The sequence below is a fragment of the Metopolophium dirhodum genome, chromosome 8 (genome assembly GCF_019925205.1).
Source record: "Metopolophium dirhodum isolate CAU chromosome 8, ASM1992520v1, whole genome shotgun sequence".
Taxonomy (NCBI): domain Eukaryota; kingdom Metazoa; phylum Arthropoda; class Insecta; order Hemiptera; family Aphididae; genus Metopolophium; species Metopolophium dirhodum.
In genome coordinates, this window is record NC_083567.1 from 16,944,638 (window position 1) to 16,965,923 (window position 21,286).

Genomic DNA, 21,286 nt, shown 5'->3' on the forward strand with positions numbered 1-21,286 from the left:
TTTATATTAAGTACCCTGTTTAGGTATGCACCTATTAATTTAATTTTTCTACAAACAGGGACTGGAAAAACGACGACGACGTTTATATCTCGCGTATTTTATACATTTCTAGTCCGGAACTAAAATATGCGCCTACAACACTTGGATAGCACATTTTTCGTGACAATAATTATTTGTTTTAAGTCTTAAAAGTAAATAAAGAAAGAATATAAAAACAAACTTACTTTAATTATCGACTCCTTCGGCGGAATCCGTGACGTGTGTGAACTGCGACGCCCACGAGGAAACGCTCCATAATACAGCCAGAACTTAGAATATTGTGATTTATGAAAAATAAAATTATACGAAACGCAGTAAGTTTTTTGCTCATATCTTCTTTGCTTATTGAAATTTTAGAATTTTTAATCGACTGTGTCTTCTGCAACGACTTTGAGATTTGCCATAGAGTAAATAAATAAATGTTAGATATTATACTAGGTACGTCAATATGATGAATCCACGGATATAATATAATGCAACTTTTTATATCAAAGAGTTCTGTGTTAAGGACCAATTTGTTCATTGAAATTTGATATGACAATAAACCAAAATAGTTTATAATTTTGAATTTGAATTATAATAATATGATATAGGTATTAGTAATCTTGTTCCTTTCACAAAATGTTTTTTAATTATTTTTAATTTACATTTACATTTATCCCAAAGTGATCTCTGAATAATCATTCAATGATGAATTTAATAGTTACATTCTCCAGCTTCTACTACAACATTATTTTATATTTTATTTTATGTTTTTAATTTTTTAAACGCAGTCTGCACCTTGGTGATTTTACACGTAATATAATAAAATTGATACTAGTGATGAGTAGGTAAGTACCTGATTGTTTAATCAAATTATTTACACGATTATTAACTAAAAAAATATCTATGAAGTATAAACATCCGCATTCCCATTAACTATAAATTCATAATTGTATGAGCTATACATGTTACATATATTTTTCGAAAAAACTATTTATAAAAACAAGAATAATTCCTATTTGATGTCACACGGGTTGATCTAGCAACTGACTGCTACGACAACTATGCAATTTTTTTTAAGCATAATACGTTTTGAAAACGTCCAGAAAACAGTTTGTTTTAAGACTGTCTGTCTTGATAACAACTTATTTAATTTAGAGTGTATTGTTATATTATCTTATAATGAAATTAATAATTATAGTAAAATATATAATTGCAAGACATTTAATATCTATATCTATAGCCATCGAGGGTATAAACTACACTAAAAAAGGTGTAAGTATGCAAATAAAATATATGAGGTGTATAATGTATTTATGTATATAAAAATATAAAATATAAAGATTAATAACATTATATTGTTTTAAATACTTCGCGCAAACCTAAGGTGATACCCGGCGTATAGTATAACATGCAAAAAGGTGCGTATTAAACTTGGCGTGGTGAAACGAAGACGGTCTCGCGTATTTTATACATTGCGCTATTGGGATTAAACTTATAAATGCTTCTACGTTACCTAGTTAACAGATTGTCCGTGGCAAAAAATATTTAATTTAAGTCTAAAAAGTAAATGTAAAATAGTAGGTAATAATATGAAAACAAACTTACTCGTAATCATCTACTCTTGCGGTGAAACGTAGCTAGAGTGCCGCCATCGCCGAAGAAACAGCTATCTTCATCCATCTTCATCTAATCATCTCACTCCGATGAGCTGAAACTTGAAAGTATTGAAATATTTTATGAAAATAACCTGATCAAACGAAATTTGCGAATTAATAATAATTTATAATACAATAGTATTGCTGAAATGATTAGAATTGTTAACCGCCGCCGACGAATTTCGACAATTGACGATTGCCATAGATATTATAAAATATATTATTTAATATGATAAATCCAAAGAACTTATATATTATTATAGAAGTACTCAGTATACCTATACGGTATATTTATAAATCGTATTTACAGAAATCTTTGTGATCTGCAATGCACCTATTCTGGTTTTCTATTTCAATTATAGTTCGCATACCAAATTTAACTATACAAACTGGTCCGCAAGTTTATAGACATTCTAATACATTCTCCCGCCAGTGCCAATAGACACAGTGTTTGAGAAGTTATATTTTTTTGGTACCTAATTAATTTACAATATGAATTATTATAAGTTACCTATGTAGGTGCTTGTCCAAAACTCGACTAACTGCAAATCATTGGTCTTTATGGTATAGCCTTACGAAGTTCACGATTTTCGGTGTTTCACGCACCCGTACAACGCTTAAAGTTTACCGAGCTAAAGTATTACAAATTAATTTTTTTTTTAATCTAGGTAAATCAACGTTTTAAAATTGATGATGCAAAAATAATTCTGACACCCACCCATGGTGGTTTTACATAACAAGTCGAGGGATGTTTTTGATTTTAATTGTTCGAACAAGCGCAGTGTGGTACACCGGGTACATATGAAAATACCAAAAATTTCAATTAGTTATAATACATATAACTTAAAAATAAGACTGACCGCCAAGTTCAGACTTCCCTGTCGTTTTCAGTTAAAAACTAATGATTTCCGGCAATTATTTTTTGGAATATCGTTCTTAATTCGTTGATACTTGTAATATATACATATGCCTATTTTGAAAATATTATTCGTGGGTAATTGAGACGTCTAAAATATATTATCATATACAAATACGATAATAAACAAATAATGATAATTCAACTTAACCGGCTACGGTATAAATAATATTTAATAATATCAATATAAATATAGTATACAATATCCTAGGCTGACAAATCGTCTCCACTTAAAATCGTTTTTCGTATACTATGATATTATATCATTGAATTCAAATTTAACACTATCCATAACAGCAAAGTTATCCTGTAGATCAACCCGTGTGATATAAAATAAAAATTATTCATGTTTTTTTTAAAAGTTTTTTTCGAAAAACATATTACCTATGCATTATATTTAAAGAAGAAATGTTATACATTTTATAGAACTAGCTCATAAAATTATTACATTATATTTATTGTTCATACTGATATTATGCGGATGCCGGATATATATACTTTCTTTTTAAGTTAATAAACAACGAGATCGATGATTCATTGCATACCTACACTTCACGTACATTTCACCAGCCCCCATAAATACAATTTTTGAAAAATTTCTTTTGCTAAACATTAGTGTGCTATTAGTGTGAATTTGTGTGACTATTTTCAGAATTTGTGCGATATTGATTTGTTTAACCATAAATTCAAAAATATTGAAGGGGGCTGGAGAAATGTTCGCTAGCCCCCCTCATAAAAAAAATTATAAATTTAAAATTTTTCTTTTGCCAAACATTAGTGCGCCACAAGTGCGCCATTAGTGTGAATTTGTGTGACACCCGTTATACTAGGAAATATCGTTTATTCATTTTTCGCATTTCCCCAGCCTCTTGGAAAAAATTATAATCAGTAATATATTTTACAGTTTTTAACATTAGCGAAAAGGGATTCATTTTCATACAATATTAGAATTTGAGTGACTTAAACTAAGGTATACACAAACATTTTAAACAGAACTCCGGTGTTCTCATTTTAGTATTTTACCTGTTTGGAGGTTTAATTTCTTCAATAACTTTTCATGTTGTGCTGATGGTGGTGATTCCTTTAAAAATTAAAAAAATATTAATACATTTTTTTATATTATGCTTAACATCAACATTGTATTTTGACCGGAATATTTTAAATTATGTATTTAAATATACATTTTGGATAGTTAGATATTTTAAAATACATAAATGATTAAAAACTTTTTTTTTAGAAAATAAATATTCATTACTATAAAACATACAATACAATAAATAAATAATGTAACATAATATGTATGTATTTTTATCACAAATTAAGATAAAATGGACTGGAAACCAGTGGTGGTTTTGGGGGTCAGTTAAGTAAAGCACCGCTTCACGTGTAATTTCAGAAATAAAAAAATATATGTTTAATTTATTAATAATCGCAGCACACATATTATGTTTTAACATTTAGGCCAATAAGCGATGGTAAATTACACATACATCGAAATGTCCGATTTTAATTTTTTATAGATGTATGAACTCTTTGACCAAATATCTAGGCTTTTTAGGAAGTAGATTTTCAATTTTCAATTTTAAGGCTGCTGAAAGCGAACCATTTTTAAGGGGTCGTATTTAGGCAATTTACTATCCATCATGAGTTATATGTGTCTGTGTGTGTAGTGACTGATCATTTGATCACATTGGCTGATCACGCTTTATGTGATTAAAGGTAAACTACGGCTAAGATTCTTGGAAATTATTAACGTACATACGCGCCACAAGTAAGTCACACGTCACTTACTTTTGCGATGAAAAAAGTTTCATCATGAAAGTCCTAAAAAGTGGAAGAAAAATTCACTCAGTGCCAAAAACCCGATTTTAATTTTGAAAACATATTTGAATTCCTTATTCTATTTTTTTAGGTTATGTAGGAAATGGCTTTTCGATTTTCCGTATTGTTTAAATAGTATAGTGTTACACTAGTATACACTAGTACTATTCATACCCCTTAATGTTACTAAAAAAAAATAATTTTAAATCCATTTCCTACATAACCTGGGTAAAAGAATAAGGAATTCAAATATGTTTTCAAAATTAAAATCGGACTTTTGGTACTTGGTAAATTTTTCTTCCGCTTATTGGTATAAATGCACGAAAAAACGATCCGCTTTCAACAACCTAAAGGACCTTAAAATCAGGATTTTTTCAAAAAAACCCATGAAAGAATTGTATTTGGTAGGTAATATTTGTTTTGGGCACATCTGATTTGAAATCAAAAAAGTTATTCCTAAAGAGCATAAATTCAACCATTTTTTTCGAAATTACAGTTCAACTTCGGAAGTATGTTAAATTTAGTATTTACTACCGCTTTTAGTAGTTTTTATAGTTATGCAAACAAAAATATATTTCATTTACGTAATGTATTGACATGTGCGTGAGCGTGCGAGAGTTACATCGACGGTGGTGCCCGACGCCGCGGCTTTACAGCGATTCTTTAAAACGAACACTAATTTACTACTCACACATAGACATAGACTAAACGTTCATGTCATGTGAATTGCCTAAATATTACTCCTTAAAAAATGTACGCTGGAGCCACCTTAAAAACGTCCGAACAGAAAAATTTCATCTGCTTCAAAAAAAATAAAATAAATAGATACAGACATACAGTTTTATCACACTGACCTATATTATACTGGTCTGATCGATCGTCCTATTAAAAAGTGAAAAAAATACTAAACATGCAGCTGGGTTGTCTCACGAGAGTCACGAGCTAATGTGTTAGACTAAGGTTTGAAATCCTAAACTTTATTTATAAATTACAATTTGTATTTACACCACATCGTATCATGACTCGTGATGTCGAATCTTTTGGTTTATACCTATATACTGAGTACGTTGGTACCTATAACATATAATAAATTGTGGTAACACAACACTTTAAAGCTATAGGTACAATATAGAGTATGTACCTACTCACAACACGCTATGAGTCTTACAGCGTATATTTGAATTTCAACTCGATGGGTACGATGAAGTATAAAAGCATCTATTTGAACAGCGATTATAAATTATTATCTGTATCAATTTTCTGGTTGTCTACGTGGATAAGAGCCTAAACATCGACGTCCCCCTGAACAAAGATTCGCGAATACCCACATTTTTCATTTATTTGATTTAACATTGTCATTTAATAGTCCAGATTTTACTTTTCGGTCTATTATCCACCAAAACGACAGTATAAGTACTTATATATTAAGTAATATAGGTATATATAAGTACCACGGTCTCCCAGTCCTACCCTAAGGGGAGGGGGGAAGGCTTAATTAGTATATAATGATATTATCATTAGTATACGTAAACAGGGCGTAGTACCTACGACCGGGATATTATCGATTCGACTTGATATGCTGTGCGCTATAAAATATTATTATCAGCACAGAAGAGGACTGTTTACTACGCGAAAACCGAAGGGCACACGACGATATATTTTCAGGCCCGAGTGGAAAATTAATGTGGCGCCAGCCGGGTGAGCTGGACTGCAGACCAGAACGTCGTATACATACCAATGTTATACAGAGCGGGTTACGGCGTTTCCTGGTTTCCCGTTTAGTCGACCCGGGAAAATGCGATTGTTCATCCTGTATATTCTCTAAGTATACGTGGTGGCTTAGCAATAATTATTGTCGTTTTACATTATTTCCTCTGCTCCTGGTAAGTACACACAACTATAAACTGTCACGCCGGGTGGTTGTATTTTTGTTTCTGACGTCTCTAATAATTACTGATTCCGAGCCTGGTATATAATATAAAAGCTCTAGAAAAACGCCCGTTTCCCGACCTCTCGAACCGCTACCATTATATTATTATGATATGTCTGCGCAGTTCATACAACACCATACAATTGCTGAATTGCACAGTTAGCTAATATATTTCAATATAATTACCTACCTAGGTACTAATTAATATAATATAGTGCGAAACTGCGTAACGTCTTATGTTTTTAGGGTAGGTACCTATACGGGTTTCTTAAGTAGTTTTGTCGATGTTTCGGAAAAGTAATCGTATAGTTGTATAACATTTCGATTTGATATATTATCAAAGCTTTTTTTTCTGAAAATTTTGATAGTCTAATCATTAATTTTGGTTCGCTAGTTTATTAACTATGGTCCTCTAAAGATTAGTAAAATATGCTAAATAATTTTTTATTATAACTACCTTTACTTAAATAGTTGAATCGGTAATCTAATGACACGCTCAAAAAAAAAATAAAAAATAACATAAACAAAATTGTTGGCAAACAGTTCATTATTTTTATTTTAACATACGATCATAAAAATCAGTATCACTATTTTAATTTATTATTATAATTGTAATTAATTACTTTACATTTTTATCATTACAGTTACTTTTCTTTTAATATCATAAATTTGGATTCTTTATTAGGTGGCTAAGATAATAATGGTAAATTGGTTCAAACCTATAGTTTAAATTTCATGTTTATACCACTACAAAAAGAGCACCACAAAACATTGTACTTTTTTCATTACACAATTATTTTTAACACCCAAACATGGGAACCTAAGACATATTATAATGTCAACAATCGAATACCATTTACCAATTTTACCATTAATACCTTAGCCACCTAATAAAGAATCCAAATTTATGAGAGGACCATAGTTAATAAGCTAGCGAACCAAAATTGATGATTTGACTGTTATAATTTTCAGAAAAAAAAGCTTAACCAGAATTCGTTAAAAAATATAGTAGTTACCATTTGAAAAAATAAAGTTGATTTTGCTATTGGTACACATGCGTGTTTAAAAATTTTTAAATTGTTATAAAAAATTGCCTGTTAAAAATAAAGAAACACGTCTTTTTTCGTTTTAACGAAATTCTATGTCATCGATCCATAATCGTTAAAAAACCCTGCGTATAATGACATAAGATACACCCTGTATATATAATATTATAGCTGACTTATTTCTTTCGACACGGTAATAATAATATGGTACCTGCTAAACATTCGGTTCTGACCTGAACCAAGACGATAATTGTGACTACGTTGCTAAACATGATATTATTATAGTAATATATGAAAACCATAATTAATCAAAAATAACGTGTCGAGTTACTAGTATTAGGAATACGTTTAAATCGATGTTGGTGTTTATAATATTATATTGAAAACAAACCATTATTCATTTTGCGACAGTCGCGTGAAAGTAAAATGTAAATTCATATAAAATAAACGTTTGGCAACCATCATAGTGGATAGAAATATCGAATTGGTATTTGCTTTTGGTGGCAGTGTGGGTGGAGGTGACATCAGGACAATGGGACAGAGTACTTACCTTATAACTGAAAAATGTTTTGGCCTACTCATCATAATTATTAATTATTCTAAATATTACACAGAGTCACAACACGCAGTCTTTCAAAACGCAGATAATAAATTACAGTAGGTAGATACGTTTTTTATTTTATTTAAATTATAAACGCCTATGGGCATAGAGTACAAATGTAAATTAAATTTAATAATTAAGTAAATAGGTATCTATTTAGATACAAATATACAAACCAATATGTACATAATATGACACTAACGGTTGTAGTTTATTATTATTTTTATTTTTAGATAATTATATAGATTACATAAAACAAATTATGTTGAATAACTATAGGTATATCGATACAAATTACTATAATCTATATAGGTACAAACTAATATTAAGTAACACAAAATTGTATTATTGGTTATTATTTTTAAGATAATTTTTGAACCTGGGCAGAGAATTGAAAAAAATCAAATGTTTACAGTTTATTTCCCAACATTAACATTCGATTAACCAGTGCGAAAAGACAAAAGTTTTTCTTGTGCGTTGGAATGTGAAATGTAGTGATAGATAGTCGCAAACCCAGTGTCGTAGCCAGGATGAAGCAAGGGGGAGGGTAAAGTATAAATTAAACTAAGTTTTTTTACAGTTTTCGTAAGGTTTGTTGCTCAATTGACCTATTTAAGAACTAAGTTCAGTAGTGTGTATAAATAATTTATATATATATATATATAAGGTGATTTTTTAAGCATGCTTAACCCCATTTTTTCTTTTTTAATTTATTCCTCTTATTCATATTCTGATTTTTAGAATTTTTAAGATAAACTTAAAAACCATATTTTCAAATTCTTGATATTTTTTGTGCTACTTAAAGAGTGCGTCAAACTTCTGTTTTTGAAATGAGAACCCTTAGTTTATACAGACAATTTTTTAGCGGATAATTTCTTGAAAATGTTGATGTATCTAAATAAAAATTCTGAGTAGTTTCTGAGTTATTAAAATGTTTAAACAAAGGATAATAATCCTGAAAAATGATTTCCTAAAATAAAGACTATATAATATTTAATAGAAGATATTTATTATACTTGGATAATTTTTAAAAAATATTCATATTGATAGATCAGTAGTGATTAGTAATATATTCAAATCACATCTCTACTTTACTTAACCCATTACCAATTACCATAGACATATTATCCTTAGTACATAAAGTTATTGAACTCAAAAACTATTCGTTCAAATTTTGATTTAGATATACATCAAAATTCTCAAAAAAAATATTTGCTGTATAATTAAAAGTGAAAATAGGGGGGTTCTTATTTTAAAAACAGAAGTTTTTATTGTCATAGGATCATCTTCAAATTGTTCAAAAAATCTCAAGTATTCGAAAGTATGTTACTCAAGTGTAATTAAAAATTCCAACAGTCAGAAGTTGAATATATGCATAATTTAAGCATACGAATAGGGTGAGAATGCTTAAAAAATCATCATGTATACATATATTATAGTATATTGTGTGACAAGGGCGGAAATTGCCTTCCTGCACGAGCCGGTACATTTTAATTAATTGTTTTATTTTATCTCCTTAAATTTCGTCATTTGTTGAAGGTAGAAGACGGGTAAAATGTTTAAGCATAGTTTTATGTGATAAAAATCGCTGATTTAGTAAACTTAAAAAAAAAAACTATCAATAAATAGAATAAATAGAAAATCCTAAAGTAATCTTCAGAAGAATTGTCTTGTACATAGTAACGATTTGTCTGAACATTTGTTTTACTAAGCAAAGAAATTTCAATACTTAAAGCATCACATTTAGTTTTAACTTCTTTTAACTATTACTATAATCGTACTCATAATCAATAGATATAGGTATACATTAAAATATTAAATGTCTATGATTTATTATCAATCTGGTATCTGGACGAGTTATCAGATATGTTTTGCTTTTATTTATGGACTGACATTAATGTAATTTTGTTTATTGAAAGATGGTACTAGAATTAATGAAATATATAATAATATAATAATGTAAATTATACATTTACTAAAGAAAAAAAGGGAATTGGGGAGAGGGTGGTTTAAATGACTGCCACTTTTTGAAATTTAACTCCGTAACCATTTAAAGTTTGATTTTTAAATTTTGAATAATATTGAAGTTGAAAAATTACTTTAAAAATGTATGAAAATCTATTAAAGTAAATTTTTTGACAAATTCAAATATTTATATTTTCAAAAATTTGATCGGATAAATAGGTTAATAGGTTAGCTTATATGATTGTCAAAAAGTAGATACTTTTGACCGAAAAAAGCAAAATAATTAATATAAATTGTATAATGCGTTATTGACATGTACGTGCGCGTGTGGGAGCGCACCGCTATATTTATGTTATACACAGTCACTCACACTAATGATCACTTTACAATACGCACATAATAAAACATAATATACGCCTATATTTAACTCCTTAAAAACGGTCGGGATCGAATCCTAATGGTGACATTATATTTACGATTAATCAAGTTTAGATTTTAAATCTACAAAAAATTTTATATTATAGTTATAATGATTATTATTCCAGTGGTGGTTCTAATGGTTCTATAGCTTATGGGCAGAATTGGTAACTGCCCGTATCAAACTGTTTGATGATCACCTGTTAAAAAGTCGTTTTAATAAGGAAAGTAAAAATTAGTTAGTTAGTTGAAAGAATGAAAAAATGAAAATAGTTCCTTAATTTTTAAACCCTGTTAAAATAATTTTGTATTTTAAACTTATCAGTTATACGTTGTTACTGATTATATAAGTACCTAACTATTTTTTTTTTTTTATAGAACTAAAATGTAAAAGAATGATTTCATAACATAATTTAAGATATTGTAAAATTATCCATATAATAAATATAACACAAAAAATGTTTCTACCTGCCTATTGTGCTACACCTATATCCTATATGCATTCCTAAACTGTTCATCCGATTGCGATTAAATTTGGTACAAAGATATATAAGACCTTGGGGAAGAATATAGGCTACATTTTGTCTCGAAAAGGCAAATAAGAGGTCCTATTCTGGGAGGTTCTCAAATTACGATGGATATTTTTGTTTATAAATGGTTGCTATTGATTTTAATAGTAATAATAATTATTATTAATGCGATAAGCCTGTGTATTTAATACAGAATGTATCGAGTTCGAACCACGGTTTCGGTGGACCAATTTTTTCAATTTTTGATACTTTAGAGTTAAATTATACACTAACGTACCTACGTACCTCGCGGAGTCTGCGATCTACCGTAGGTAAATTGGTCTACCTAATAATACTGCTCGCATAATTACAAGCGAAAATCACGGACAACGCCGCGCCGGTCAGGATGGCTCTATAAATTTTTAATATAATATCATTTACACTTAAAAAGACATTGCTTCCACAGCGTGTTACACCCAAAAGGAGTTGAACAATCACAAAAACCTAGCAATAGCAAGGCATCCAGTTGTTAAAACTGTTAAATCTATGTTGTACACGTAGAGCATAGGTGTTTATTATTTTACTGTAGTCTATTAAAAACGCTAACAATGCGGTATTGTGGGTAAGTGTTGCTGTACAACAATGTTGTGATAAATGATTAACAAATAATTAATATTATAATGAGATAAAAACGAATTTTAGCTCGTGTGGCTCAACAGTAAAGGTTACAATTTTGAGTTGAATATAATATTAACGCGGGGTATTTTGTCATGAAATATTTTTGCCGGCATATTTTGGTTCTTGGGACATTTTGTCGGGGATATTTTGACCTGGATATTCTGTTGTGGAACCGAATATTTACATAATATATAATCTCTGCAGAGATGAAATAAATTTTTAAAATCTAAAGGGACACCCTTTCAACCCGGCTGCTTGTGTTAATAAACTACATACCTATTTAATTTGCCTCTGTTAATATGACTTATTATGCTTAGAATTACGGAATTACGTTCATCCTGCAGGATCAGACGGTGTGGTAAGAGTGGCCACATGTAGTAATTCAGTACTTAGTAACACTACGACGTAATTAAGTAACTTAATATAAACACCCGCCAAACAAAATAGAGAATTAGTATAAAATGTAAACACTACAAGGCACTAAAAAAATTAATGAATATATAAACAGAATAAACTATACAATTTTTTGATCTAATTTTTTTTACAGATATTAATATTATAATAAAATGTAAGTAGATAAACAAAGATGGAATAAGATGTAAAATAGTATAATATTATAGTCATCATAGAAGTGATTATTGCAATTTATATCAACATTTCGTGCAAATATTAGATCAAACAACTATAATTAATAAATTAATAAAATAAAAATCGTATTTACGAAAAACGAAAAATATCTTTGTCACCTGGTTAGGTAGGCCAGGGACTAAAGATATCAGTACGTTTTTCAATTTAAGTATCCCGAAAGGATTAAATAAGTGTTCAGGTCCTTCCTGGTTTCAAAAATATGCTTAGAATGTTCCGGTACCTGCGATATACCGCAGCGGTATACTTTTGATTGCTAGAGTTTCCAATATCCAATCTAACGATAGTTACGTCTTTACGAGCTTACGACCGTATAATATGGGTAATATAACATAATATATATATTATATTACATTATACAGTCGGCACGTAGATACCGATCGGCAAGTATAGGTATATAATATACACTGTATACGGCCATTGGTAATCGTGTACAATGTTATGGGGCTTAGTGTTGGTGGGCGGGGTGAAACCTTTGACAATATTATTAGAATAATATATAATGTAGTTTGCCGGGGCTAGGTGGGTGCGCGGAACGGAGCGGTATTGTGGAGTGTTTGGGAGGGTAGCACATGTATATAGCAAAGTGAGTTACGCATAGCAAAGTTTTTAAAAATAATAATAATATAATATTGTACGGGTATTGTACAATATTTAGTAACCCAACGACAGCGTGACCGCCGAAAACGCGTTTGACCGGCCAACGTCCCCGCCGCCGTCGCAGTCACCCTTCCCGCGAAAGAGAGCAATCTTTTCGCGTGACCCTTTGGCCCGATGATCGTGTGTGTGTGTCTGGGCGATCAACCCACTGCCGCGTGGCGGACGGGCAGACAGCGAGTATCGCCGCCTCCGCCTTTCCCTGTTCCACACGACGCCGCCGGTTCGCGTCCGCTGGCTGGCCGAGACACGCGCTTACACTGCATCACGCAAACGTAATACGTAAACAAGCGGGCGGGCGCGCGCGCACGGTCGATCGAACAGCTGTTCTCCCTCTCTCCGCCCGCCGCGGACGATCGCGGTTCGCGTCCACCGCCGTCATGTGTGCGCCGCGTTTTCCGTCTTCAGTCAACCGTTTTCCGTCGGCCGCCGCGCGTCTTACCGTATCGCCGTTACCGTGTCCGTCCGCCGTTTACGCATTTTCTCCGTTTTCGCCGATTTCGCGAAGTGCGTCCCGCAGTTTTCCTCGGACGCGATAGTGCCGCCACGGTATGAATAAGTGAACCGTGTTTTTTATTCTCACCGTCGCACCGGAAAACGCTGAAAAATGCTGGGAGTCTTCAAGAAACGCTGGAAGCCCAAAAACAGGTGAGTTCATCGTCGTCAACGCGTGTCGTTATACAACTACCTCCCGGTCTCATTATCACCACATGTGCGTCTACGGTGGACGTACCAATCGTACCAGCAGATGAGAAAATATTGAAGTTATTGGTAGACGCGAATGTAATTTTTAGCCCGTGGTACCATTACGAGTACCAGGTTGTACTCTGTGTCTGCCCCTAAAATAGTCTTTCCGAGACGTTTTAATAGGTTCATAGGCGCAAATTGACTAAAGTTTTTTGGGGGGGGGACTCAAGCCCCCCTCCCCATAGACCATATTGCTTAGTACCACAGAATATAAAAGATAGTACTAATTACTAGATTTTGAACTGGGGGAACTTGACCGACATTTGGGGGGACTAAGTCCCCCCAAGCCCCTCTCTATTTGCGCCAATGAATAGGTTCGTAAAAAATTGGAGGACGATGAGTTGTAATACCTATAGGGGTCTTACCGGAATTTCATCCCGTTCTGTTTTTTTATTTTATCTATTATTGATTATAGATCTAGTGATTTTTGTCAAATCTGCGAAAAAACTCGTTACGAAATATGTTTTGATCTATAGAATGTAATAATAGAACTCGAATATATTTTTAATTTGTAGTAGGTACCTAATTTATCTCCGAGTCACTAACGATCCACTTACGTATAAAAAATAAAAACACGTAAACGAAAATGCATGGATGAAACCAATAAATATAAGATTATTTCGATGATGGTATTATAAATACACAAATTATTTTTATTTAACGTTTATAATATCGCAATGTTTTTTTTTTTTAAATTAGGTTTGCGTTTTTTGTTGTTGACATTTACCAATATTTTTTGTTTCCAACACTTATTAAAAACATTTTAAACGTGACGTTTTGAATAGTTGTCGAAAACGGGGCATTTGATCTAGTAATTGGTGAAAATGCTATTGAATATTTAATCGTTTTCGTATATTAATGCCATATTAGTATTATATATTTATATTCAAGTGCAGACTGAATAGGTCATCCTTATAATGAGTATGAAAATGTTTCGTTTTGTTGAACAGTATTTTTTGTTGTTGTTGTACTTATATACTACAAGCCCTGCCAAACCTTTATCATTAACCCGTTCGGTGGATGGCCAAGTGGGTTAAGTGTCAGTTAACACTTATATAATTGTGTTATAATTTATGTATGAATATATTATCTTTATATATTTAATCTATGTTTATTGTGTTTTGTATTCCTATTTTATTAAATTACTATAAAATATCAAACAAATCGTAGTTAGGTCACTTAGTTACTAAAGTTGTACATTTGTATGGTAGTATTTGTGACAAGCAATTGTTATTACAATTTACTCGTCAAAATCGTAGATACCTTCATAAATCTCTACTGAAACTAGTATTTTTTAGTTCTTAATAAATAAATTATTTTAATATTATTATAGCATACAATATTTGACTAAACCTTAGAAAGATAATAAATTTATAATTTATTTCTAACAAGAATTTGCATGTACCTACCTATACTGTATAATAATTAATAGTTAATGCCAGAAGGTTATACGTAGGAACCTACAACGTATCTACTTTGAATAGAGGTTTCTATCGAACAGTCGTAATTCTAGTCGTTTCAACCTCTGAAGTTTGGAGTAGGTTGGTAATTTTGTTATATTATTGACGAAAATTAATTAATTAGTAGGTTTGAAATCCGGAGTATTCTGAATTTAGTGAAACATAGTTTACATCAGTTGAGTTTGTCGGTAGTTGGTACAGTTTGTCAATTGTATGGTAAAAGTTTCAATGTTTCATTTCCTATTTCATTTTATTATTAAGTTTTTGGCAACTTTATATGGTTAGATGATAAACTTTAGATAAAGAATAATTATTTTTCTTTAAAATTAAAATTATCTGTATAAAAAATGATGTATTCGATTTTTTGTTTCTACCTATTTAGAAAATAATAATGATAATGTATAATATTGTGGTACCTATAAGTTACGAGAACAGAGTTAAAGTTAACTTGAGCTGTACCTATACTAATAGTAGGTATAGGTATTGACATATATACAAGATTGGACTTATATTTCAACCATTATTTAAAATCATTACCTTAAAAAAGCAGTTTATATTTATGAACAGTATTTGGCAAATAAAAATATTATAGCACAATGAATATTATGTAAAAGTAAAAACAATGATTATAAAATAAAGTTAATCGTAGCGATATTTAAAGTAATCGGTCAACAATGATGGTACACGAGCTGTTACTAGTATTGGTATTCAAATAAATTGGTCAACAATGATCGTACACGAGCTGTACCTATACTACCTACTATCAGCCTCCACGTGCGCAAACGAATAATTATTGATACATCAACATTTACAACAAACTTAAAATCGTGATAGGTGTCTCATAGATGTTAAATTTTGCAGATTTGTTATAGTCGAATTAACTTCTAGGCTCCGAACATTATAAGATATTTTATTTCATTAAATATAGTTAAAATAATATAAAATTATAGTATTAGAAAATAAATAATATTAATAAGAAATTAGTACGCCTAGTACGTTTTAGTATTATCTATGGTACATATTGTACAGAATATTATACATTTTATATTATGCATTTGCATTTACAGTGAAATGCTATGGTCAATTATTTTCTTACAACACAATATTGAAAAATAAAGTCGCTACGCTCTCTTGAATATGTATGAAGTTTTAAAAGTAAATAGCATGTACAATATACGCAGTTGTGTGTCTTTCGAGCGGGTATAAAAAGTTAATTCAAATTACAATTACATACATAGCGTGTGCAGTCATGGCGATAAATTAAAAGTATAAATTACTTATTTATTTTTAAATTTACTGTAATATGCGTAGGTATAACTGTAGGTATATAGTAATATTATTATAGGTGTAATTGTAGGATAACAATTTAAAACAAATAAATATATATTATATACCTAGTACAAAAGCAATAAAGTTATTGTTATGCACGCAAATAGTGTTAGCTATTGTAATTTATGGTAGTATAGTGATATTTTAAATGTGAATAAAATATTTTCGTCATCCAAATTGGTAATTTCATACAACATGCATTTAATAACTGGTGTTTAGTGTTATAACTTTTTTTTTTTGGAAGCCACTAAAAAAACAAAATACTTATTATATTTTATTTATACATACTATTATATTTGAATATAATATCTATAAACCATACGTATAATACCATACGTACCATACGCTATAATACGTATCAACTATATTAGTACAATAGTACCTACCTACACATTTTTGTTTTTAATGTATTTCAACACAATATACCTAATATAATCACATGGTCAATTGGATTCAATTAATGTTTGCATTGATTAAAATATTATTTTATAATAGGTTAAGTACCGATTAAATATTATCAATATAGCAATTCCCACAAATAAAACCATATTGGATAAGATATATAAAAACAAAGTGTATGAGCTTTTAAAGGTGGCAGTTGAAACTGCCTCTATATGTCTTATATTTTAAGGATACCTGTAAAAAGGTTATAAATGATAAAACACATGTTTAACATCATATTGTTTATAGAATTATCATCTAATATTGTAGTGATAATCGGTGGTCGAGTTACGCGACGAATGGCCATTCTCTATATTATAAATTTTCATTTATACAATTTTTTCTTCTACTTATTTCGCACTAAAATTGTTGTTACCCATTCTATATTATTCTATCTCATCATGCTTAGACCTTCGATTTTTTTTTTTAGTGACTTGTAGATATTTGAATATTATATACGCAGTTTACAGTCTCTCCCACTTAATTAGGTCCGCTACTATTCAACTACTTTAATTTATACTTCCTATGAATCATATATGGACAACTATTTATGTTAAAATTGTTTAATAACACTTTGTATATCAATGACTTATGATCAATTATAATAGCACCTACGTATTAATTATTATAAATCCAGACAAGTTTCAGAGACAATGGTGATTATAAAACTTTCCTTGCTTCGCTCACCTCGGTGCAGTGTGTTCATGTGACTTTTTATAAAACATTTTAAATCTACAACTTTGATCATATTACGTTTGAAGATATCTTTGTTAAAAATTAAAGTGGTCTGGCTGACATTTCTTTCGAAAACAATATAATAATTGTTGCAAGTTATTTTTTTAAAGCTAGAAAAGATATTGAGAAAATATTATCTTTTTATCTTTTAAAACTATATACATGCAACTTTATAAGCATTCATACCTAGAACAAAATATACGGTAGAACCAATATATTTCTCATTTTTGAGACAAAAATGTGTATAATATTATGTAAAAAGTATTCTTTAGGATATAGGTATATTTTTAATATCACAAAAATGTATCAATCATAATGTGTTATTAATTCTTACTATTATTATAGCTTATATTTAAAAATGATTAAAATAAATGAAGATTAATGTAATACTACGTTATAATAATAGAAATAATGAATTAACTTTAAATGAGTAATTAATATTAATATATAAATACATATTTGTTACAACTGAGTACCAATTTTATAATATTCAAAATTGATTTCAATGGGTTAAAAATTATAAAGCTCTAATAGGTTGTAATTTATTATACCGAACATTTGTTATAGTTAAAAACCCAAAATTTTATATGTATAATACAGAATATTTATAATAAATTAATACTTAGAAGATTAAATTGTCGAAAAAAAAATATGTTTAAATGATTTAAAATGGTTAAGTTGTTATTATCTAGACAAAAAAAAATTGAATAGTAATGATAAGGAAGTAGGTACCTATAATGCGTTTTCGTTACATGGCTTAACATTTATTCAGTGTCACGCAATATCGATTTTACTATATTCAATGGTTAAAAAGGTACATATTAAATTTAATATTATTTAGAATACAAATAATTTAATAGTATACGGTATACCCATATAATAAAATAGTAATTTTATATATAGTAAATAGTAATATTCGATAGGTATTCCTTAACTATTTTATCGCAATTTTTATGAAAATGTCTCTAGAAATACATCCTTGTGTATATTTTTTTGAACGATGATTTTAATAAGTTCAAATATGTTAAGTTGTTATCAGATAACAATCGATTATTTCAAGACTACGTATTGTTTGTAAAGACTTATTGTATTCGCGAATTTTGGCGTAGGTCTGCGAAACGAATTATTGATCTCCCCGTGACCTCCAAAAATAACTGGGTCATGTTGTACATATTATTCTGGTTTTGATATGGAACATAATAGGTACTTGAACGATGTTATTAGTTATGTATCTGTTTGAATTTTTCAGAAGCTCGAAAAATTTTACCTTTAACTCCTACAGTTAATAAAAAAATAGTTTGGTATAATATATGGGTAGGTACATTATATAATATGAGCACCTAATGCATTTTGATTGCACTCATACCATGATATAAGTCAGTAAGATTTTAGATTTGTATTTAGTTAGGCCCACGTTTTTATCTAATTATTAATTTTGCGACACTGCAGGTATAGCCTTGCTTACGCATGTATACATCAATTTCACGTGTAAAAAATGATTAAATTGATACCTACAACAACTGCGTGTAATTGATTTAACATTCTATAAAATTCAATAAAAACATGTATTAAACCACATACCTATTAACCAACAAATAAACTGTTAAAATATATTATATTGTTCATAGTTTTAAAATAGTTATCGTTTAGGATGTCATCGATATAAGTTATAATATTAGCCTGAGGAACCGACAGCTTTTGTCATTTTGTCATCTATAATGTATCGTATAGTTTAAAATTTGTTCAGAATCTAGGTCTTATATCTAGGGTAAAAAAAAACTAGTTGTCATATAATTTAGTATTCTTTTTAATAAGCCATTGTTAAATGCAGTTATATTGAATGGAACTATATTTTTTAGCGTATTTACCGTTTATACTATATATAACCCGAATTTACTATATTCACGCATAGTTGAATATTCTCAGCCTGAATTCTGTGATCTGATAATTTGAAAATTCGAACACTAATAAAATTGGACAATTGGTTTGTAGGCGAGAGAAGCCATTAAAACATAATAGAAAGGTAGGTACAACTACCATGAAATTCATATGCCTTATTATAACGGTAGTTGGAATAGACATTTTCTTAGATAAGCTTAAAATATACTTAATATACCTATACTTAGGTTGAGGTACTATTGTTTTTTAAAATGTAGCGAGATGTTATTTAACTTTTATTTTTTCATGTATGTAATATAAATTATTATTCATAAATGATATTATAGGTACTTGATGGTCCTGGACTAGCACTTGTCCAGTGGCTCTGGAAACCATGGTCTAGCACTTCGCCGATTCCATCGGTAACCCCCAAAAGAGTTATCATCCCTGATACTATCACCTTTATAATAAAGTTTTAAATTTACAATTTCACATATTATTAATCATTTATAAAATTATATTATTGCGATATATTGCATAAAATATTAAATGTTTAGGTATATCATATGAAATATGTTCTTTGGTTTTTGTAAGTGTTATTTGTCTTCCGACTAATTATATATACAAATAAAGTTAAATATTATCAACTAAATTTTTGTATAAATTATACGTATTATTATTGATTTATGAGCTGGATAAGACATACTATGAATAAATAAAAAAACCAGAGAAGTCTCTCAGCTATAATATATAAGAATTTAAAGGTTTTGAGTATTAGAGGCATTAAGTAGGTTATCGACTGACTGTAAAATATGTGTTCAGTGGCATGACAAACTTGTTTTTTTTCAGAGGAAAATCAAATATTCCACCAACCCTTTATAATCACGATATCGATAGTAATTTAGTGTAATTTTTTAATAATAAGCCAACGACCGTAGTTAAATACTAATTTATACAAAATTATTACCCATCTGGCATCTAACCGCCACCCTTTAAAAATCTCAGAGGTGGCTAACTCTCGTTCACTCATTTCGCCACGCCACAGGATGTGTTGTGTTTGAAAAGTTGCACATGAAACCGAGTGTGAGTAGAGACAATTTTACTTAGGAAATAAATCCTATAACATGTCTTTTATTTAATATTTTATTATAATTTTAAATTTTTATATAAGAAAGGTTCGAGGAACCTTGTTATCATATTTTCAAGCCAATTGACGGAGTTTAAACATTTTTATCATAATTTGTAGAATAAAAACAGAAAAAAAATAAAAAAAATGTCAAATTTTGAAATTGTCATTGTGTATGGAAAATGATAATTTACCTAAATAGATCGCGAAAATTCAAATTAGCCACGTGGTTATTTCTTAATCCTTTATGAATTAAAATAAAAAATAATAGTTTTCTTCGAAAACCAGTGTTTGTAAGTATTCCCGTTTTCCCGATTGTAGTAACTAGCTAATGTGCATTTTCTATTTTTGACCCACAAAGTAGGCACCAACTATTATATTATTACCCAATCTGCTAATCAGATAAATTACGGACATGTTGAAGATTAAATACCGATTTAACTGCTTCAATATTCAGTATAACATAAAAAAAAACTCGCATAATTATAAAACCAATTTACCAATACACAGTAAAACCTCCTTATAACGGAATGACTAGGTACCAACCGATTTTTTCGTTATAAAAGAGTTTTCGTTATGGGGAGATTAAAATATACGGGATATAGATTGTACAGGACTATTGTCATTTGCAGTTGAAAGCTTTCAAGTAGGACATTTCCGTCTTATAGGGGGTTCGTTATTTGGAGGTTTTAACTACATGCATCGC

The 21,286-nt window shown here is 29.8% G+C and overlaps 1 protein-coding gene across 1 annotated transcript in view; it reads left to right on the plus strand.

Moving 5' to 3' along the window:
- Positions 1-13,262: 13,262 nt before the first annotated feature.
- LOC132950025 (pneumococcal serine-rich repeat protein-like) overlaps positions 13,263-21,286 on the plus strand; it is a 244,146-nt gene continuing 236,122 nt past the window's right edge. Inside the window, exon 1 of the mRNA XM_061021206.1 lies at positions 13,263-13,512. Within this exon, the coding sequence (XP_060877189.1) occupies positions 13,472-13,512 (41 nt within the window). The 5' untranslated portion in view covers positions 13,263-13,471. The remainder of the gene's footprint in view (positions 13,513-21,286) is intronic.